The 24385-nt window shown below is 36.6% G+C and overlaps 1 protein-coding gene across 1 annotated transcript in view; it reads left to right on the top strand.

Annotated features, from left to right (window-relative positions):
- PRSS12 (protease, serine, 12 (neurotrypsin, motopsin)) overlaps window positions 1-23067 on the top strand; it is a 44642-nt gene extending 21575 nt beyond the window's left edge. The window contains exons 9-14 of the mRNA XM_010575605.1: window positions 2832-2973; window positions 9084-9289; window positions 9956-10034; window positions 12102-12224; window positions 20484-20764; window positions 22760-23067. Of these exons, the coding sequence (XP_010573907.1) occupies window positions 2832-2973; window positions 9084-9289; window positions 9956-10034; window positions 12102-12224; window positions 20484-20764; window positions 22760-23067 (1139 nt within the window). The remainder of the gene's footprint in view (window positions 1-2831; window positions 2974-9083; window positions 9290-9955; window positions 10035-12101; window positions 12225-20483; window positions 20765-22759) is intronic.
- The last annotated feature ends 1318 nt before the right edge of the window (window positions 23068-24385 follow it).

Here is a 24385-nt window from a genome sequence, read left to right as displayed (position 1 = left end):
TCTCTATCTTCACCAGATTTTAGACCTATTCAGCACTTCCTAACGGTATGCTGCATTTCACTTGGCACTCTCCATGTTCTAAGTAACTGTCTCATGCTATCAAACGTTGGAGATGTACCCAAGCACTGAGGAATACAAATCAATAGTATATCCCCCTATGGCCCTATATTCAGATAATCCAAAAATAGATATGGAGAAAGAGGGGAAGTTCAGAGATAGCAAGAAGGAAGGGTGAGAAGCATGAAATTATTTCTTTATTACTATTGTCTATCATTTACATTGTGCCTGGGTGAATGGGACCCCCTTGCTGACCAGGACAGAATAATACTACAAACACAGATCAAAGAGCCACTTCCAACATCAAAAAGCCTACAAACTTGTATGAAAAAAGAATGAAAAGACAAACAAGAAAAGAAGTGAGAGAAAAATAGTAATTACACAGTGGCACTGTAGAACAAAATGTACACAAACAAATACCAAAGAGTCCTAAATCCACATGCAGATAATTAAACAAGAATTCTGGCTATCAGATATGCACAGTAAAAGTTACAGGGGAACAATGGGTTGCTCAGCAATTCTGAAAAACAGCTTCATTTTTAGAATTTACTACCTACAAAGTTTGTAGCTTGTCAGTTGGTAGCCTTTTACAAAATTGTTGCTGGTATTCTTTAGTTTACCCAAGTATATTTTAGTCAATTTTGAAATTAGAATTAAAACTAGTGGAGTTAGATTCACAGCTTCTACTGAAATGTAATGGATTTGTATGCCTGGGTGCCTGAAGTTCTCTGGACATTATAGACTGAAGGCCTAACCTGCAAACTAAGACACTGAATACTGCACGACATTGCTACCTGTTATAACAACAATCAGCATTTCCACATGTACTTTTCTAGTCTCTCCCTCTTTATAGTCTTTTTCTTTATAGCCTTTTGACCTCTCACAGTCCAATGAATGTTTTATGTTGCAGTACAGTGCAATTATGGTAGATGATGTCAAATCATATTTGGTAGAAAGAATTTTCTCAGACCAAAAATAACAGGAATTCAAATCATGACTGCTGTCTTTACAGATGCAAACCATCTGTGCTGCTTTGCTCAAATTCCTATAAAATATAATCTTAGCTGAAGGAGGTCTGGTTCAGTTAAATGCATCCATATGGTAACATTCTCACATCCCCCATTACCAGAAAGTTATATTAATTTTGTGCTCATAAATATGTATTTTTTTTCTATAACACAAGAAAATGAGGTAACAATAAAATAGCTATACTGTGTCATTAATATCTCATGCCTCTAGCTGGGTAATATAATCTTCACCTAAATCATATTCTTCCAGAATAACACATAATTTCAACAAGAAAATGAAGACAGCGTATCTGACATTTCCTACAAGATTTCTGATTGGAAACTGGACAAAGACTCTATTGTTACCATTTACTTCCCAGCATTTGAGAAAGCCTTTTTTCTCCCTGTAAGGATGAATTCAGTGGAAAAATATGAGAAATTAGTAGACGATATGACTTGCAGAAATACAGACATTAAGGAACACTAAAAATGAGATAGAATACACTACAACAACTACAACATTCGTTTAGTATCTAAGATCATGACAATGTAGTTAAACAGAAAGTAAGTTGGTGAAGTTAATTCATGTAACTGTCCAGACAGTATGAACACCAGTATAAATAATATGCTTTAAATGGTATTTGAAGCAAACAGACTTTAATTTTGTTTTCAAATCTTTCCTCTTTTAATTAATGAATTAGGCCAGATTTAACTACCTCTGATCCAGAGTAAGGTTTGGTATATGAAAGTTATTCATACCCTAAATTAATCTAAATTAAGTATCAAATGCAAATGTCCCCGAATACTACTTTATTTAAGAGCATGATTAAGTAATTTCTTACCCCTACAGATTTAGAAAAGATTAGGAACAGGTCAGAAGAATGAGGAACAGTCTTTCCAATTATTCTAAACAGAAACTCTCATTAGTGTATTAAGAATTCTAAAGTATGACATACTAAAAGATTTAGAAGGTGATTCTCACTTAAACATTATAAAGAGGCCTCAGAGGAATTCATAACTGTTTCAAGGCTACTTGCATGCTATAAAGGAGTTTTAACATAAGCGAGAATCAAATTTTAACTACAGGCCAAGCACTGAACGAACCATGATTAATTAAGTCTGACTAATCCACATAAGTGAGATTTTTTATTATGAACATATCTGAATAAGCAATCAATTTAAATTGCTAGAAAATAATCACGCATTAGTCTCGAATAACATGCTGTAGAACATTATGCTATCAGACAAAATACGCTACAGAACTGCATGCATAATCATAAGGAGTAACTGAAGTTCAACACAATGCTGTACTTTTTTGCTGAGATAGTGGTTAAGAGGAGTGGTAGCGACCAGTTTGAGAATGAACTGAGATATAATTAAATTCACCCATAAAGTTTCTGCAAGGAAAACATGTCCAGCTTGTATGGGTATCATATCAAAGATATCTCAGGTGTTTTCTGCCTTTATAGGGAGAAATGTTCTGTGCCCACTGTGGTAAAATTCTGAGCTATATCACATTTTTATGAAATGAAGGAACCAGATGAACTCTGAAGTTCAAAATACAGTAGTATTTCATATTTGTCTTGTAATTTGAACAAACCACTTCCTTTTGCCAGCCAGGATAAAATATGACTACTTTAACAACTGACATTAGGCTTGTTAAACATGAACATCAGTTGACCTTATATACTGAACACTATGAAAATGACTTGAAGTACTAGTTCTTGCTTGTGTTGTTGTGAGTTGACAGCAGTAATTTATTCCCAGGTCCTCCCATCAGGCTGATGGATGGTGAAAATAAGAAGGAAGGACGTGTAGAGATTTTTATCAATGGCCAGTGGGGCACAATTTGTGATGATGGATGGTCTGATAAGGATGCAGCTGTAGTCTGTCGACAGCTTGGCTACAAGTAAGAAAACTCATTAAGATGTTTCTCAAGTTATCTGTTTGCTGTATCTAAAAATGTTAATTTTCTGCAACTGAGTATTACCAACTTATGTCCGATAACATAATACATGCCTTTTAAAACTTGCCTGTTTGGCATTCTTTGAGAAAAGTGTATTTATACTATTCATTTGAGAAGTAGTAAGGCTATGTCTTCAAAATGAGTATTCATTAACTAGCATAATTGGGAAAAGGAATTTTAATATTCAAAGGTATATAACAGTCTGACTGGCAAATGAAATGCAAGTTAATGCTAGTTATTAAAATTTTTTTTAGAAGTTAAATATTCCAAATTACTAAGCTATTGACTAAATACTATATTTTATTTGTCCCTTATGGTGCTACATGTCTATATGATATAAACATATTACACCATTTATTTACTTATTTATTCACACTTAGTTGCACTAGTGTAACTGAGAAGAGAATTTGATTTAGTGTACCTGCTCTGTGCTCTTTGCCACTCGAACTGTTCTTAATTTACTTCTTTCATTGTCTGTTTTCAGATTTCTAAACTTTTTTAAAAGCCAGACTGAAATTTCTAGTTTGGAAAAAATGAGGGAAACTACTATTAACATGTAGAATACCACAGATGATTACATATGCTGTGAACTATGTAGATTCTCTGTTTTGTTTCTGATTTTGTGTGAGAGCTCTGTGTTCCACCAGACTTTAGTGACGATTTTCATTCATGTAATGATTTTTATATTGAGTCATCTGTAGTCAACACAGAAAAACTTAAGGTACCTAAATGCTAGTGCTTTAGTGATTTGATGTAACAGTATACACAGAAAAACCCTGGGGAATTTAAAATGACTTTTTTATCACACTAGCAAAGAAAATACAAATGTTCAGAACCTAGACTTGGTTTACCATAGTTTACTGAAATTGTCTGGAACTTAGCTAAAATTTCAGGGGTAATGGTTGTATAGTTTTAAAGAGTTCTTGATCTGTTTTCATTGAAAGGTATAATTTTGCATATTATTAATATTTACCTTTTGTGAACCTTAATGATGACTTTGAAATCGTTATAGATTCTAACATAGCTGTTAAATTTTTTAATGAAATATAGCAACAGGTCAGTGTCCACTGTCACAAGGCGTGGATGTGATTTCTGCAGATTCAGATGTAGACACACCAGCTATTGAATTCCCAGTTTCACGTTTTTTTCTCCTTCATTTACTGATCTGGCTTGACTTGATGTAGCTTGGAGATTTGATAAAACTGTTATAACAGAGGATTATGGCTTTGGCCTGCATGACAGTAATTTAAATAAGCTTCATTTAATATAGGAATAGACCTGACAGGACAAAACCACCCTCTAATTAAAACTACCACAATGTATACGTGTCACTTTTGAACTAAGTCGCTTAAGCAGGCTTACACCACTCATAAGCAATTTTTTTCTGGATGCCTAGGAGCAGTAAAGATGTAACAACTACAGGGCAGACATATAAATAGCAGAACTAATATGATATCCAGAACACTAGTGAAATACAACAGGAAACTAGTGAAATGTCTTCTCTGAATGTATCTGTAAAGAAATTTCAGCTTAAGAAATACAAATCATGTTAATCTGTTTGCTGTATCTAACAACGTAAAGTTTGTGCAACCAAGTATCATCAAACTATGTCTGAACAAATAATATATGCCTTTTAAAAATTGTCTGGTATTCGTTTAGTAAAGCATATTTATAGGTAGCAGTAGGCTATGGCTTCAAAACTACAAAACTTGACTTGTATTATCACTCAATCATTCATTCATTTAGTCAGCTTCATCCTCAGCCTCTCTGGCCTTTTATATCTCTCCCTCAGATGATCAAACTCAACCACTTATCCCCATGTTCTGTTTTTAAATCTCTGCAAGGACAGACAGTTGGCTGGATTCTCAATTTGTGTCATGTCAGAATGGGGGTTTAACATTATAGGATACAACAGAGCACATGTTTCCTCAAGGACTAGGAATAGACACATTTTAGAAATCTAAAATTAGGTTCCAAAAATTGGGAGAGCTTGTCGGAAATGCTGGATCTTGGTGACCCTATGTCTAGACAGTTGCATTCCACAAACCCAACTATGCCATTACATGCACTGATGAGCTGGAATTGCTTCTGGGCCTAGGAGTTCATGCACAGATCTTTTTGCTGAAGTTCAAAGTATATTCAGTGGTGACTTGACTGTTTCAAAGCAAGGCTGGGGCTTCTGGGTTTATGCACCTGAGCTTAAGGGTTGATGAATGTTGTTTCTTTAGAAATAAACACATCATGAGCTTTTCCTGGGAGGAATTAAAAAAGCACCTAATACTGAAGTTGACATCAGTTTTCATTAAGACTGATCACAAAACTAAACAGTATCATTCAACTCCCTTTACAATGCTATGTTTGATTCTCAAGTCTTTCCTCCTGTGGAATTACATTCCTTAGGGGAAAAAAAAAAAAATAATAAATGTGTGATTTTTTTAAGTGGGAGAAAAGACTGCCTTAAAAAGGAAGACTTGTGTAAGCAAAGGGTGAACACTGACAAAATGGACTGAGTTTTTCCTGCGTATATTATTCATATTGTCAATGCTTGCCAGTACATTTATTTTACAAAATCCTGCTTTGGAACATTCTCAGCCATTTACTAGGGTTCATTCTGAGACTGAAATAAGAAAATCCCTGAGTTGGCAAAATAACTAGGTTCAAAGCAATACTAGTTTTAAAGATGTCTCATTAAGCCAGTTTGTCAAATCCATGATTAACGTTAGAAAAACATAATATAAAGAACATTAGAAAACAGCCCTACTAATTGGCTAAAACCAGTCACGAAAACATAAAAATAATTAATAGCACCCTAATCAAAGTATGCTTATGGCAAGATAAACACTAAGAGAACACACATCTTTTCTGAAGTACTACCTACTATGTGATTGGGTTTAACATACAAAAGTATTTTGTTAGAATGACTAAAGAGCAAAAGACGGTTTTAGAAGCTCTTGTACTTTAGTGAATTAAGTGGCCTGCTAAGATTGGACCTCGTTCATTTAGAATAGGCTTGTAAGAACGCACAGGCACTCCCCCACCCCCCCCAAATAATGAACACATATCCTGCCATTAGTACCCCAAAAATGATCTACTACAGGAAAAAAAAAAAGTTCTAGGCCATCTATACTAATCAACTGGATTTCCTGATTAACAGTATTATGAATAATGGTAATACTGCATCTGAAGAGCTCAGCATGTTATTGTGTCTGGCCTTGTGTCTGAGAACAGCTAGGGGATAAGACTTGAAGCCGTCCTTTTCTCTAGGGACAGATTTGAGCAAGCAAAAAGGTTGTTTCTCTGATGGTCATCTGTGCATAAATAGCTGGCTTAGAAAGCAGCAATTAAGGGACACACACGTTTGTTAAGGGTGAACTAAAACCAGTTGTAAGAGCACATTCCAGCAGGTAACAAACACATAAGACTTAACATTCTACATTTAGAGATCTCCCAATTATATGAAATAATTTTGTCTATTAAGCTGCACTCCTTGCTCTAGAACATAATGATTTTTGTATTTGTTTCCTGGTAGATGTTCTATTTAAACAGTTGGGTTTGGGGTTTTTTTTGTTGTTGTTAAAGAGTGGGTAATGGAAAAACCTTTCATAGCAATTATCAGCAAACTGAAAGATTACTGATGCACAGTAAGAGATAGATAACTTTCATATAAAGGTATGAAGAGTCTCTGCAGTCCAAGTCCTAGTTCATGTCGATGCGTGATTGCAATCCATATGCACTAAGTTCCCACCTTCATCTTTGTCTCTCTACACCTCTTTCACCTAAAATATTTACATATGTGACCTCACAGATGTCAGAGTATTCTTTGAGGTTTATCTGGTAAGCCAATGGAGGCAGTGCCCTTGTTAAGTAGCCAGTAAGAGTCTGCAGAGATAATTCTATACTAAACTGCAATAAATACTTCTCTGGGAAAGGCTAAGAATACTGTGGTGATTCACAACAAAGTAGTTTTCAATATCCTGAGGAACTTTAGAGCAATGTCCTAAAGCAGAAACTTTGCTTTTTGACATAGAGATATGAAAACCAGGTAACAATTTGCAATGAGTGCCTGTACTGTCTCACTATTTTATAATAGCATATATGGACACATCAGCTGCCCACAGGAATTGGAGAGTTGGACATTTTTTTATCGTTATCTGTAATCAGAGTATTATTCGCAAAAGAAAAATATTTGGATCAAGAAGAGACACATTGCCTGTGACTGACAAGTTAAATCATACTAAACTCATTAGGCAAAGATTGTCCTATACTGGTTCCAAAGTCAGTTAAGGCTTTGGATTATCTGGTAAATACATGCTAGCCATGGAAATTAAAAATGTGTAAGGACAGTTGACCTTGTGGTGTCATCTCTGTCAGATATTTTACATGCCTCTCTTTCCTGGCTTTTTACAATTCATGTGTTCTAACCAACATTCCCTACCTAGAAGACCTGCCCGCCTACCCTTCAGTACGTGGTAAAAAAATCCAAACAGGCAAGTTTGAAAAAGGAGGAAGCTTGTATGTGTTACGTTCATGTTTCAGTTATATGGATATGGGCAACTGACAACTGAATTCTTTCAGTTTGATCCAGCCCCACTTCTAGCATGATGAAGCTTTGAAAATGGTACAATAAATTAAAAATCCTCCCCAACAGAGAATCCCTAGCTGATAAAGGGACATAAAGTCTTTATGCCATTCTCACCTATCTTCCCCAACACTGCAGGTATTAAACGAGGTATAAAAAGAGGTGTAAAGGGAGAGAAATACTTTCTTGCCTAATACATTTTCATTGTTAAACTCTCTTTCTCTGCTCCAGCATTTCACTGTACATGCAGTTACCCTTTTGTATACATAGAAGTGCTGTCCTTTACAATATGCAATTATAACACATCCTTTAAAACTAAGATATAGAGCAACATTTTAGTTATCTAGAATTCCGTACACTTGTCTGTAGTTCAGACACCCCTAGAGGCAGCTGCGGCTTCCTGCCCCACTTCTCCGTATAGCTGGTTGGGTGGTCTCCCACTCGTAATTCTGACTCTTAAACCGTACACAACAAAACATCTACTCATATATTAAGAAGCATTATCCTAAGTAATTAAAAGTAATAATCTATCACAAAAACTACCAAATGAGATGCTTACATGCACAATTCATGTTGGGTTTTTATTGTATTTGTTCATCTACTCCCTCATTTGGGAATAAAGTTCATCATTCAAAAGAGGTCATTCACACAACCGACACTGTGGTCACTGCTGAAGCTGTATGGCACTACATACAAGCTATAAGGACCAGGACTTCAAACCCAGTAAAATGTCCTAAGTCCGACATTTAAATACTTAGGTTTGATACTTATCCTTATACAAGCATAGGATTATCATACTGACCTTCTTCGTAAAGCGCCTTGAGGCCTATGTACAAAAATGCTACACAAGCACTAAGTACGGGGTTCCTCCCAGGAAAAGGTGGGTGCTGAGACTCAACTGGGTTCAGTCTTTCTCCAACTACATTACAGTTTTAGAACTCAACTGTGGGGTGCGCTTCAAAAATGGCATGATAAGGAAATACGTTAATAACTATTAACAACTAATAGATCTGTAAATCATAGTTTCTACTACACCGCAAGTATACTGTATTTAACTGGCCCATCTATCTGAGGGAATCAGACCAGAACAAATTATTTTTAGCATTCACAGATGCTGATTTTATATGAGGATTAAAGAGATTATGAAAAAGCAGCTTTCACATATTTTGCTTTATAGATATTTGTAATGCCGTTACGATGTAAAATAAGTTGCATACTGCCTTCTAACTAGATATAAAAGCACTTTTGAAACATTAAAGAACTGCAGCAATTTTGTTACACTTTTTTTGTACTTACCTGAGTAACAGAGGCAATGAGAAGAAAAGTTGTCATCAAGTGAATCAGTGACAGGACTTGGAATAAAACCTCAATGTCTTTCACTACTCACTCTTAAATATTTCACTCTTAAATATTAGTAAAATGTAGAATAATGCCTCAAAATGTTTAATTAAAAAAAAATATACTTTGTTTCCAGAGGTCCGGCTAGAGCAAGAACAATGGCATATTTTGGGGAGGGCAAAGGCCCAATCCACGTGGATAACGTGAAATGTACAGGCAATGAGAGATCCTTGGCAGATTGCATTAAGCAGGACATTGGGACGCACAACTGCCGTCACAGCGAGGATGCGGGGGTGATCTGCGACCACCTAAGCAAGAAGGCCCCTGGGAACAGCAATAAAGGTGAAGCCCTGTTGTGAGTGGCAGACCAACAGGTTCGGATGGGGAACTGTCACGGTAGGAAGAGACGGATGTAAACAATCCCATCTCACAGAGGAAACTGTTATATCAAAAGAATTATAGAAACAAAAGCAGTGGAAATCATCTCTGCTTGCACTGTGTGATCTTATTGCTGTGCCAGCCACGCAAAGAAATCGTAAAGACTATTCAAATGATACAGGGCATTTGTCTACTATAGATTACAGTAGCCTTGTTTCTTAAGTTGTATGAGGGACACGAAAATGCAAAAACCTAGACAGCTACTTTCAACTTTTCAAGATACAGGTTATCTTCAGCTGAGGACTGAGACCTTTGTGGCATGCCAAGCTCTGCTTCCACTTACATGAAGTAAGGAACAACCCTATAAAAAAATCCTACACTTGAGAAGCAGAGCACAAATGTGTAAATTGCTCTGTGATCACAGTCAAAAGATCTCAGCTAAAAAGAATTTCTAAGTCTGAGAGAATTCAGGGTATTTTCCCCAAGCAAAATTTGTTTTTTAATAACTACCATGAAGCACAGAATAACTTCAACCTTCGTGGTTGGTTTTTTTTTTAGTTAACTCTCATTGAAGATTGGCTACTTTTCATTTTGAGTTTAATGCTGTCTACATCTCCCTTTCTGGTTTAGATTCTCTTGCTTCTGTTTGTGGATTGAGGTTACTACATCGCCGACAAAAACGAATAATTGGTGGGAAAAATTCTTTACGGTAAATATTTGGTAAAGACAAGTAATTTTGAATAAAAAGCTTCTAAGACATGTATTTGCCATAAATGGTTTGCCTAAATCATGATTTTATTGTAGGTTTGTTGTTTGTTTTTCTTTTGGCTTGTCACAAGGTAGAAGCAGAAATATACTCAAAGCAAACTGGTAGGAAATTAAAAAATATTCATTGATAAATACGTGCACCATTAGTTGAAAATCTGTAGATACTTAAGGGTTTAGTCCCTGATTGGGTTCAATTTCTTACTTTCAAAATAGCCTTTTTACTTCTTTTCAAAGGATATCTTGGTATCGGGATGTGAGCTATATGAAGAGAGCTATCAATATTGTACAAGGTTTTAAATGCTACCTACACCAAGGCCTGGGTATGATTCACTGCCTAAACCCCAATTTTCCTTCACAAAATAAGTCTCAATGATGACACAGCTATAAACCCAGGCTTCTTCTTAACACTTTGTTCTTAGCTTTTAATGACATGTTTACATTTAGTTAATATAAATGGATTAACTGAATACTACTACACGCTACGATAGGAAGTACAGGCCTTTTTTTCTTAACAGTTTCGAGTAACCACAAAAAATATATATTCACAGAATCTTACAAAAGGGATTGTGAAAAATACACTTATAGTATTATTACTTGTCATTGTGCAACCTATTTCAAAGTACAAGCACAGCATCAATCAATCCATTTAAAAAAAAACACTGCCTAAGTGGAGGAGCTTCAAAGAACAGTAACAAGAGGGAGCCCAGAAAAACATTCCAATGCAGTCAGACAGAGCAAAGTAGGATTACTTACCTTAGTAAAGAGACAAATGAGAATAATAAATAATGCATTGTACAGAAAAAGATCGAGAATTATTGTCGCAGAATATGTGTACAAAGGACACTGGATGAAATGAAATGGTGACAAATAATGGATTGCACGATTAAGTCAGAGCAAGAACCTGATCTCATAATAAATAAGCACAGGAACATTAGACGAAGCAAAAAGGTGAGAGAGATCCAATAGTGCACTTAGAAATGCTTCAAAATCAAGAAAAGGACTCATTGTCACAAGAAGTCATTAAGACAAAGAACTTGCAACATTAAAAAAGGAACTGGATACTCACATACATACCAGGAAGTCCAAAATTATCCGAATTACCCCATTTTGGAAAGACACATTAAATCCCATCTTCCAAAACTAAAAAACATCTAAATTGTTTTATGCTTTATGGCAAGTAAATTGCTCCACCTTACTTCAAAACATTTGGCACTGGCAACTGTGCGATAGGATGCTGGACTAGATCCTGGGCAGCTCTTTTACTCCAGCATACCTATTCAAGTTGACAGTAGTCAGAAAACACCTAAACCCACCTGTTGCTTATTCTTGGATGTTGCTATTGCTTACAGGTGCATCTCTCTCCCTCTCCCTTCTGATTCCATGTTTTGCTAATCTATTAAACTGGTGAAAAACAATCCATCCTGTCTTCATAGGCCTGCAAATACGTACCCCAGATGTAGTATACAAAACAGATGATCGCAGGCTGAAAAAAGGTGCTAGTCTATTATTTGTGGTTTCTACAGTTGCTTTAGACCTCTTGGTTTGCCAGTTTCCCTTTTCAAACAGCTCAGAACTGACAAAGATATTAACGCAGACAGGAAAGGAAGCTGGGTTAAGCTTTTCAAGAAGTTCCTTTCTTTCCCCTCTCCAGTTGACAGGAAATTTCTGGTTTGTTGACTTGGATGGTATTTGGCGAGGAACCCATAGAATGTATTTTTGGCACAATGAATGCAATGTGAGAAAGAAAATTAAAATATTTGACAGTGGGAGGAAGCGCTCAGAGTGCTGGATGCCCAAACAATCCGTAAAGTAATCCTGACCATTGTTAAATGGAATTCTGAATGCTGCAGGAATATAAAGGTATTCTCAACTGTTACTCAATAAATAACATGATTTGCTAGCTATGTCAGTCAAAGAAACTAAACAGGATATACACTCAAGGTAACTGACAAGCTACCTTACTTTTCCATTGTTGTACCCTGAACACAATGTCTCATGTCATCTGTAGGGGCAGCTGGCCATGGCAGGTTGCACTCCGACTGAAATCTTCTCATGGTGATGGAAGACTCTTGTGTGGTGCTACTCTCATCAGCAGCTGCTGGGTCCTCACTGCTGCACATTGCTTTAAAAGGTAGGTCTCCCTTCAGTAGCGAAATACATTTTCAAATTATTTTGTTGTTCTGGGAATAGGAAAAACACTCCAGTTCAAGCCCACTGAAAAATGGTCTAAAGAGTTGGCCTTTGGTTTAAAAAAAAAAACTACCAACCAACCTCTTTTCCCTTCAAATAAAAACAAACAAAAAAGCCTAATACATTGAAATTATTCTGGGTGTCATCATTCACAAGATTTATATTCACAACTTCAGCGTTTCCATGAAAAAATACAAAACTGCAGCTTATGGCTTTGAGGTTATAGTGAAGACAACTGAGCAAACATCAGACACAAGGACTGTAATATTTTGGATTATTTTTGGTAATGACAGATATTGGCAGTGATAGGCATTTTTACTCTAACACTGCAGTGACTAGGTGCACTAGTCCCCCCAAACCCATTTTAGGGTAAAGGACTATTATGTATTCTGCTGAGTCTAATAGGAAAATCTGTACACTGGATGCTAGTGAGACTGAGCTGTTTTGCTTATTCTTCACAAATAGGCTGGAGCAACTGCCTTATTCTGTTGTCTTACAGTACATAAAGAGTTGTCTTTTGCAGCCACCTAAACAAAGGTCCCATCCCCTTTAACAAAGAAATAATTGTCTAAGCGGTTATACTGGTATAATTCTCTGACACTGGCATCTCTAATAGACCTATGCCAAATTCAGCTCCTTTCCATATGTTTAGCAACTGGTTTGCAACTTACACTCCCTTGTAAATCACATTTGATCTACTTGGTCTAACTTCTGCAATTCTCAGAATTAAGCTATTATCTAGCTTTCAAAAATGTCTTCTCCCATTTTTGCAGAAACAGATATTCTGTTACTGATAATTCTCCTATTCAGTTTTTGTGATATCCACTCTTCAGTAATTTGACATCAGGAATTCACTGCTGATGAAGTTACTGTAGTATAAAAGCATCAACTTGCACATTAAGGGAGCTAGTCTAGTATTTTAAGCTTTCAATGGCAATTATTACATTGGATTCTTACAAAAGGTTGCAGTATGGGCTGGAATAAAAGCATAGAAGAACAGCATTGCAGTTTTGAGGATATTTGCTAGAATTTGCTTAAGTCAGCTGCAAATGTTTTAACTTTGGACTTTGAGTCTTTCCTTTTGCACACCAATAACTAAAAAGAAGAGTCAGATATACTTTTACTTAAATGGAAAGTGTTACCTTTGCTTAGTGCCAGGTGCACATCTTTTCATTTCCATGTTTCATGAAAATCATGAAGCACTTTTCTTAGTAATATTTCAAGCAGAAATGGTCAAACCCAATAAAAATTCTGCCTACTTCAACTGATGTCCCAGTTGTTTCTGTGGAACTATAAAAGCACTTCAGTTGCTATCATCAAAATTTATAGACAGTGGCTTCTTATTCCCCTGTTCATCACCTCTATAGTGATTACTAAGAATGCAACTTAAGCTCTTGAGAAAGCCTTTGATTAAAGGCTTGAAAACAAGGCAGTCCTTTCTGTTACTTTTACCTCAAAGATCCTCTCCAAGGAAAGAAAGAGGGAGGTCACAGCAAGCCAGGTATGTTTTCTGTGTGCAAATGAAGATCTCAGTTACCCAACGCTTCACCTTATTAGAATGCTTTCACAAAGTTTGGTGAAAAAAGTTAGGATTTGCTGTGCTGCGCTCCTGTAGTTGCAGCGCATTCTTACAGTAAGCACTCCCCACAGAACACATTACCTGTTCTTCCCAATGGCTTGCTTACATAGCTGGGGCTCCAAGTCGTTACCGAATGTGCTGCCAAAGCACGCCCATTTTGGGTACTTTGCTGAACACCCATATGATGGGGCAGCAGGATGGCTGGAGCAATGTACACTCTGATACTTCCAGATTGGTGCAGCCACTCAGGGGTCTGCTAAAAGACTGTCCCAAACCTGTTACCTGTGGTCTCAGGGACCAAAGTATTGTTTCGCCTCAGATGTTGCATTTAAAACCATGCAACCTAGATCTAAGCATGCAACTCCAACAGCTTGTGGATGCACTACTGTTTACTGTAAAAGAGAGAAGGCACCTTTAGCTCCAAGTTGACATTGGACAGACTGGTATGAACTTCCTAATGATCTCAGAGTGATTTTAAGGGGCTAGGTTTCCAAGAGCTATCTATAGATCAAGCGCCTTCTTCACATATTTTCCACGCACAGACAAGAGAAAGGCCAGTATACCATTTCTCATATCCTGGAAATTGGAACACTGCTTAAGTAATAAAAGTGGGCTCATCTGTACCATGGATAAAAATTAAATACAATTTTATGCATGATGATAGAATCGTTTGCCAGTATTATAGCAGCATTAATTTCACAGACACGTAATTTAAGATAAAAAATTGTTTGAAGCTATTTTTCCTTTTATAACCCACCCATCTTATTAGCAAGTTTTGTCCTGAGTGGTTCTGACAGCTATAGGGAATTTGCAGGTCTATATGTAAAAAAATATTAACTTTGGAGAATTAGAAATATGAGGCATAGGAAAAAAAAAGGAAATTATAGTGACAATGATGTCATTTTAGGAAATACTGTGTTTCTTGAACATTGTACTGTTCTAATAATATAACTCAAATTATTTAAGTGCTTCTTTAGGCATTCCTGAATGCCCATGTATACTTCAACATGGTCCCGGTTATTTTGTTTTGAGAACGAGGGACCCTGAGGCACAGTGGAACCAGATGCCTAGTAAGACACCAGAAACCAAAGTAGACACCAGAATTAAAATTCAGTTTTCTCAAATTTAGCATGAATGGTGAAATGAATTCAGGTGTGCCTTCAATGTCAGTACATTACTTGACTGGCAGCAGGATGATATTAGCATGGTGGCTGACTACTAATCCATCTTCCAGTTGGCTGGGAAATAAACCTTCCAGGAGGTGCTAAGGTCAGCATTGCCAGGCTGCACTAGAGCTTGAAGGCATGACCAGCCCAGCCATCCAACAGAAGGGTAATACCCTGAAAGCAACATCTTATCCTACCCATGAAGCACTTCCAGAGTCCTCTGCGTCCACTCTTCAAATGTGATGTGTGTGTGTGGTGATTCTCTGCCATTTCATAGGTGACTTTTAGATGAGGAAGACTGGGCACTCCTGAGCTAGACTACTTTGCCTTTTTTATGTACTGATGCTCTATTACAGTATTTCCACATTTGGCAAATTCCAACTACTACAGGGGAAGAAATAGAATTGCCTACAGATGAAAAAAATCAGTTTAAGAAAGCCTTATGTGTGTGAATCTGCACAGAAATATGGTAAATCTGTGCAAAGACTCCTCATTAAGCTTCTCGCTAGAAGCCTTGTAGCTACTAAATTTTAACACATTTGCATGAGAAGCAGCGCTTCTCATTCCATTAAATGTTTAAAACCAGTCCTTTTAATTAAGATAAGCTTTCCTGGATGTCCTTTCTTCCTTGTACTGCTATAAATTACCATCATCCATACCACAGAAAAACAGGAACAGGAATCTATTACAGGCAACATTGTTCCTTTTGTCAAAATCAAGGATTTAACATTAAATGAAAGCAGCAAGTTTTCTACTATACTGTCTGATATATGGCTGACAGGAGAGTGCTTGTTATTACTAGTCATAAAAATCTTTCCTTCATGCTTAGGCTTACGAATCAAAATAAACAATTAAAAACCAAGTTCCTTTGATTATTAAATCAGTTTAGGAAAGAAGTGTGTTCATTTCTCATCCAAATTACAAACACCTAATACATTTGTGAGTCTGTAGTACTGTGACTTCCATGAGGTTTCAAAAAAAATAATAAAAAAATCAAAACAAACAACCCCTTCCCCCCTTCAAACTACATTAAAGATAATGGATAGAATATACGGTAAATCCTGTAGGTGATGTTGTGGACAAGGCCTATAAACTCAAATGCAGAGGCACACGTTATATTTAAAAAAAAAAAAAAAAAAAAAGAAAGATTTATACCATGTAAAATTACCTTTCTCTACTTGAGAGCTAGATTTCCATTGCACCACTGATAATACACATCTGCAAAGTACTGTGATTGTATTTGTTTATATATACAAAACCTATATTTCAGTGTACACAGTGGTTAACTTAGATGAGCAAATACTCAATGAAAGTAAAAAAGCTTTCATAATCCAGAAACTATCAGCATAGCACTAATATGTGGTTTGCTGCACAGAGCCAAAAGTGTATCTATAAATTATGAGAGTATTTTCAGTGACCTTTTGGAAATGTTTTTGGCAGATTATGTCAGGCAAATATATATTTAATGCTAATGACCTTGTACATTTGTATTCCAATATGACACTCAGAGGTGTACCAAAAATTGTTAAAATACTACTTTCAAACATTCAGAGATCATATCTAGCAATATATTCTAGGGTACAGAATCCTATGTATGATAGCTTTTAAAGGCAATGAGATCAACAGTTATAAACAATAGCTGTAGCAAAAATTATTAAACTATTTAATATTGCTTAACTGGCAAAGGAAACAGTATAATTTTACTTAACTTATTGGGCTCGGTTGCTGTATCATTTAGATTCTTAAGTGGAATATCATCATGCAATTACGGAATTTGTGCAGAAAAATATATCCGAGATGTCAGTAACAAAAACAACTCTTCCATTTACTTTAGTGGGAGTTTTGAATGTAAGTTAGAATAATTCAAATGAAAATAATAAAGCCATTTTACTGCAATAGTAACTAAAGTACTTTCTGTATCAGCTTCCTTTTCTAATTTACTCTGAGGAAAATAGATCCTACAAAGTTGGCTAATGCATCAGCCAAGACTGTTTGTAATCTCAGCCTGGGCAAGACATCAGAGAAGTATGTACTTGGCTGTATAACCCACCGCAGTGTTACTACACTCTTTATGTTCTGAGCATTACATCTGTTCTGTAAATAGATTTTGTAAAAGTGAAAGACCGTTTGATACTCCACACCCTGACCATTCAGCTACCTGCCTCTACACTGACCTTGTCCACTTTGGAGACAGGCATAGGAGTTGCACTGTCAGTGTGTAAAACATGTTTTATTCCTCTGTTTCACAAGTTTCACAGCGGACCAATCCATCGATTAGCTTACACAATAAAATGAGCTACCAGCGTCTGTCAGTTTGGTTTTCATAGTGTATTCAAACTGCTTTATATAGCATAGTAGCACACTTTCTGTCAAACAACCAACATTGTGCGCACTTCCATGAAAAAGATGGCCGAAGTGATCAATACACTGGCCCTTGATTTGGTAGTTTCTCTTGCTGCAACCAGTTCAGAAATCTTTAAACGGCAGTTCTAGGAAATACACTACCTATGAGGTTATATAGCCTCCATGTGAAGAGACAAATGACCATCTAATATATATAAATACTCAACTGCATATGCAACTTTTTGCAGAACACAGGAATCAGATTCATTTCCCTACTAATATTTTCCATAACTAGAGGAATAAAAAAATACTTTCCCCCCTAATTTCTGTATTTATATAAAAAAACGTTTCTAACTTTGAATGCTATGGTTTTGCCAAAGCATTACTGGAAATTTTTGCACATGGGCCAGGAAAATTTGCTTTCAAGTCTGTCCGTATATAAACATGCTAAATTAAACTCTGAATTATAGTTTCTGAAAATTTCCAGAAGCAATAGTGAGCAAATACCTAAAACCTATTCAGTACAAACTGGTACTGAAATGTACGATGCATTTCATTGTAAAGATGCACAACTCATTCATAAAAAAGTCACTTTCACAGAAATAATACTAGAAGAAAGCTGTGTTAAGTAATGCCTGTACTATATAGTATTTTAATGTACTGAAGATGTGTGTAGCCTTAACCCTTCCTGTATTAAGGAAAGCCAAATAGATGGCAGAAGAAAAAACAAAACAAAACAAAACCAAAAACCTCACCCAAGGTCACAGATCAGATCACAGCACTGCTGTAAAACCCCCCACTGTTTTCTAGCCAGTCCCACATTATACTTTCACTGGCTCCCACATCATAGCTCAGAGTAACAATAATAGAAGTTTAGACTGATAATAGTATACTAAGTGTCTCGGCAAAGTATGGTAAGATTAGCCTTTTCTGATGTAAGATGCACGGCAATAGGAGGGGATTCATCAGTGTCAGAGCAGAAATTCTTGGCAGGCAGCAGATGACAAGGATTTGACAATCTATAGGGATGCAGAATTTAGGATTTCACTGATGTAATAATTCAGATGGCTAAATACAGATGGATATATATAACTCCAGAAACTAATTAAGACCTAACAGCCTTTCTTACTCTGAAGAATCTCCTTAAAGGCAACAAAAATAAAAGCAATATATCAGGTGCGAACCTTAGTTCCATGGAATTTTGCCATTTATTTTATCAGGAAAAGAATCAGCTGTGAAGTCTTAGTGGGCTTTTAAAACTGGCAAAAACACACAAGATGATCTAGAAATGAGAACGTGAGATCTAGTGCAAGAAAGATTCAAGTTTTTTTTTTTTTAAAAAGCTTACAAAGAAATACACCTCTACTCTAGAAACTTCAGGGGACTGGAGTCAGAATGCCTGGAGAGCCAGGATTCATGCTTCTGCCTTTTCTGATGTTCTTTTCCTAAGAGCATGTTCATGCTCTCATTTCTAAATAGAAAATTCCTAATGAAAATGGATTCAGTGATAAGTTATAAAGTACTAGCACTTTTGTGGTCAAAACAGAAAGATTAGTAGTGTGACACATACAAATAGAGGTTTTTTTCTTAAATATCTTTGAGATAAACATCCACAAAAAAAATAATCCACAAATTAAAAAAGCTCTTGAACTATTTTTTTTTCAGGGAGGAAATAAGTAATGTATTTGGTAGAATACACAATTTAATTTTTCTCAGTTCTCCCTCTGAGACTAAAATCAGGATGAATACTTTCTTAACACCTCTGTAAATGTTAAAAAGTCTGCATTGGTTGCATCTCTTCACTTCCAGCTGCTATAGAATTTTGATTTCCAACCAGAAGGAAAATACAGTATCTGGAGAGGATTTCACAGACTACTACAGAGGAGGACCTGGAAGAAGTTTTGTGCTAGACAAGTTACTTCATTTTTCCTATATAGAAGGTCATCTTCAGATGAACAGATGTTTGGTCATAGCCTGCAACTCACTCTCCTTACAAGCCTAGAAGTGAAATTTTGCTTGTAGAAGACCCAAAGGAGATGTGCAGAATGTGATGAAGAAAACTTTGCAGGCAACCAGGAATGCAACCCACAATTAGAAGAAATACTCAGTGGCACAGCTATACATTGTGCAGAAGAAACCTGTAATGTTTCCGCTTTGTCTGCTGCTCCTCAAGCAAGCTTTAGCAAGCTACGGAGATCAGCACATTGCTGGAGGGTATAAAAAGAACAAGCATAGGTTAAAAGGTGATGGAACACTGTAGGGTATTTTCTGCACATGTATTACAAATTTCCTGTTGAAGGCTATGAGGGAAAGGGAGAAGTCAAAGGAAAAAATATTTTGGTTAGCTCAGCCAGATTTTAAAATAAATAAATGTACCCAACAGTGCTGCCTTGTTTGCATTTTCCTGAGAAGGGCTGTGTGTCCTGTAATCCAAAAATCTCCGAAGGCATGCACAGTGTTATTTCAGCCACAGTAGTCATCTCCAAGGTATTTACCATTTAGTCTATGATGTGAAAGAAATCGGGGTCATATTAGATGCAAAACAAGTCTAGGATTTACAGGCCTTCTGCCACTTTGACAATAGGTGCTCGTGATGCACATGCTTTGTTTTCCTTATTATAACTTTAGTTAATGTAAGAGGTTTTTATCAAGTTATCTAAGCCTCTAGAGTTTCTCAAGCAACCTACAAAGCAAACTTGAACACTGTTTTCATTTCAGTTATTATTTGGAGCATCACAATGATGTTAGTACTCAGGTTTTCATTATAATTACCGGCAATTTGTGTTACCCTTACTAAATATGTTTATAATGCACACCTTGCTTGCACCTTTGAAATAAGCGCCAGTCATGGCAGATTGCCATAAGAAACCTTGCCTATGAAAATATACAAAAAGGAACATAGCCTAACCTGAAACTTGAGGAAAATTTTTTTGATATTCTTTAGGATACACTTGAATGTCAATCTAAACATCCGAGAAAGCATTTTTGCCCTTTAAAAAAAAATTTTTGGTATCATTATTTATATGAGCAACAAAGACCCAGATCAAATCTGTTTGCATGCTTAGGATCTGTCTTTGCATGAGCCAGCCCTATTCGTTTTCACCTCAATCAGGTATGGCAACAACACTCGGAACTACGCTGTGCGAGTTGGAGACTATCACACACTGGTACCAGAAGAGTATGAGGAAGAAATTGGAGTCCAACAGATTGTGATGCATAAGGAGTACAGGCCTGACAGCAGCGACTACGACATTGCGTTGGTGAGGCTACAGGGGCCAGAGGAACAGTGTGCCAGATTCAGTACCCATGTCTTGCCTGCTTGTTTGCCGTTAAGGAGAGAGAGACCACAGAAAACTGCTCCCAACTGTTACATCACTGGATGGGGTGACACAGGTAAAAATGTTTTAATGATTTCTACCCACTGATCTCATTACCTGAGGCTATTTAAAAAAAAAAAAAAAAATCTCAAATACTTAAAATAAGAGAATGCTCGAAATGGAACAGTTTTACTCTTTTCACGTAGGGGGATATTATTTTACTCTTTTCACGTAGGGGGATATTTTCTCTCCTGATCCTTACACAGGAATGACAACACTTTGTTTACTGAGTTTAGTTTGTGTTTGAAAAGTGGTGATGAACCATGTCACTCTAAATCACAGAACCAGCCAGTAAAATGGCCTTATTAAGACTGATAAGCATGAATGAAAAGCTTATTTGTTGCCAGGCACACCCTGCACAGCAGCTTATCACCCCCCGCCTCAGAATATAACTAACAGCTCTAATGTATTTAAGGTTTTTAAGGTAAGTACAATGAATATTTTAGAAAGGTTCTTTCAATTACGCTACTTCAATAGAAAAATGTATAGAAAATATACACATAATAGAATTTCAAGTCACATTTTTAGTCTCTCTTCATACCACTAACATTTTCAATCAGCAGTTAGATTTAAATAAGAGAACACCTTGCCAAAATCTATGAGAGCCACAATGCAACCTGCAATCCAGGCTTCTGGAACAAACTATCTAGTCACTTTTTAGGTTAGTACAAGGACCTCTTCAAAGGTCTTTGTCCTTTAAATGTTTTACAAATTAATAACATGTTTTACTTTCATGTTTTTATGGTGCTGAATACAGTGCAAGACAGCAACCACACTTGAGCCTTTGTTCCACTGACTCATTCAAACTGGCAAGGAGACAAGGTGGCAAGGCCAAATATCAGTTCTTCCTCTTTACATGCATTAATCTGTGTGCACAGATGTCTGGGTCACTGTACTACAATAAAGGAGATGGACTTGTAGGGTGGGGTTTTTTGCTAAAAACAATTGCTAATTCATTGCCTAGCTCTGTCTAGCTTTTTACACAATTCACTGAAAGTTCTGCAATACTGTTTACTTGGGACATCTATTTAAGGAAACATTAACCACTGCAATAATTGGCTTTAATTACGGTAAGAAATCACATCATTGCAGTACTTCAGTTGAAATTTCACATTTGCTATATGAATCATAATTACAAGTACTAAGATTTTACTTTAAAAAAAACTCCAACATTGGCTTTTATTTCCCATGTTTCCAACTGAAAAAGAGGTGCAAGCTATAGAAAAAGGCCAAATGATTTAAATCCTGACATTTTATAAACAGAGCACTGCCTATACGATGCAGGATTCACTACAGATAAAGAAAACCAAAGGACAGGTTCTGGTCACCCCCACAAAATGAAGATTCCTTTTGGTCAGGAGTCCATTAGTACTCTGGTACATAGAAGTTACCAGGATTGTGAAAGATTCAAATGACACTGCCGATCTCTACCAGAATACACTTGGGCTCAGTAACGTTAGCTCCTCAGCTGAGGTGACAAGCAAGCTTGCATGCACTTACAGGGCATAAGCGTGATGGCTGGCTGGCTGCTCTGCTTGGAAGCCAACAGAGGATGCAGGACCTATGAGGCTGAGCTAGACTAGATTTGAACTGGTGACCTAGAAAGGAAGTATTTCTACAGCTTTAGTCTCTACTGCTCAAGACACTCAAAAATAGCTTCCCCATTTAAGTATTGAGGCATATATTCTTGTATAAGACACAAAGTGTGTTTGGAACAAAACAAACTCCAGCCTTGGAAAGATCCAGTGAACACAAGGAGTACAACTACATCTTAAATTTGAAGCTTTTTTTTTTTTTAAAGCATCTATATTCCATATTTACAGTATCAATATAGTATTTTAATATTATATTTAATGGACAGTAGATTTTTTCAGTATTTAGTCTTGTTTTCAGTCATTTTACTTAATGATAAAACAGCCTGAAGGACTGACAGCAAAAATTGGATTAAATCACATTTATGTTTCCAAGACCGATCATCACAATGAGACAATAATTTGGGTCCTCTTTTTAGGAAGGGCTTATTCAAGAACATTACAACAGGCTGCCATCCCCTTACTTCCCAAGAGGGTATGTGAAGAGCGTTACAAAAGAAGATTCACAGGAAGAATGCTCTGTGCTGGAAACATCCAGGAACAGAAACGTGTTGATAGCTGTCAAGGAGACAGTGGCGGACCACTGATGTGTGAACGTCCAGGGGAAAGCTGGGTTGTGTATGGTGTGACCTCCTGGGGCTACGGCTGTGGAGTGAAAGATTCTCCAGGTGTCTACACAAAAGTATCATCTTTTGTACCCTGGATAAAAAGTGTGACCAAACTATGAATGTCTGTAATGAAAATGAAACTTTGTTAATAAAGTTTGAGGCAGGACAACTTGAAGAGCACAGACTGTGCACAGCTGGGGCCCACAGTGGGTGGAAACAGACCCGTTTTCCCAATTCATGTGTTTTTCTTTTTGTTAAATCCAAGCTGTATACACACAACCTTTCCCATCAGGGATTACTATCCAAACAAAATCCCTCCCTGGTAGGGAAGTTTATATATTCCACGAACAAATTACCATGTATCTATGATAGGGAAAAGTGATAGCCAGCTTAGAGTAACATTGGAGCAGGACAGCTGGAGAGTTCACTGTGGGATTCACTGCCCACAGGAAGACTGTAGTAGCGGCAAGCTTCTCTAGAATTAATTACAAAACTCAAAATTAACCTTCAGTCTAGTTTATTTAATCAGCTCTTACTGTTTTCCTATTATTCCTATGATCTTACACTCAGCCTTCTAATTTTGACTCATGTTTCACTAGCTGAGACCATTAGCAGGTTGATTTCTTGGTAAGTCATTCCGAGTGTGTATTAAAAGTTAGAAGGAAGATAATCGTCAATAATCAGATCCCCAGCTATTCTGACAAATGTTCTCACAGCTTAGCGTGCATAAAGTACATTCCCAAGTAAAATAGGTAGTACACTGGAAGCTAGTTTCCCTGCAAACATTCTGCACAGCTGCAAGAGCTAGATCGAAAACAAATGACCTCTTATTTTCTTTCCTTTAGATAAATATCATTTGTCTTCTTTCTGAAATTCATAATTTTTAGGACATACAGCATTTTGAAGAGAATTTACTTTTCCTATTTACCACTGGCTGTCAGTACAGTATCAGACTAACAAACATCCCAATTCTCTCATTGCTAGTTTTGGAGGGGCTTTACTGAAGTCATACTAAGAACCTCTGTCAATCCTACAAGAGAAAGTTTTAAGTATGTGCGATGCAAATACTGGAGATGTTGAGCCAAAACCTGTCTGAAAAGGTCTATAAAGTCTTAAACTACTATTTTCTACAAGATAATATTTAGACAGACAACTCTCTCCTGCTTAGCTGCAACACTGGTTCAGACTGGTCTTACAGGAAAGGTGAGAGTTATATAGTTTTCAGTGATTTCTCAAGTACTGACATATTTTGATTCCATTTAATTCCTTTTACAGATACTGTTCCCCATGCTATGAAAACCTTAATGGTTTATTACAAAAATGCGCTGATAAAAAGTTACTCTAGATGTACAAGACAAATATAAACCAACTTACTATCCTTTCAGAAAGGGCCACCCCATTGAACTTGCCGCACAGAACACAGGAAGTAATCACCAT

The sequence above is a fragment of the Haliaeetus leucocephalus genome, unplaced genomic scaffold, assembly GCF_000737465.1.
Source record: "Haliaeetus leucocephalus isolate CR32 unplaced genomic scaffold, Haliaeetus_leucocephalus-4.0 Scaffold484, whole genome shotgun sequence".
NCBI lineage: Eukaryota > Metazoa > Chordata > Aves > Accipitriformes > Accipitridae > Haliaeetus > Haliaeetus leucocephalus.
Note: the sequence above shows the minus strand (reverse complement) of the source record. Positions and strands in the feature narration are given on the sequence as shown.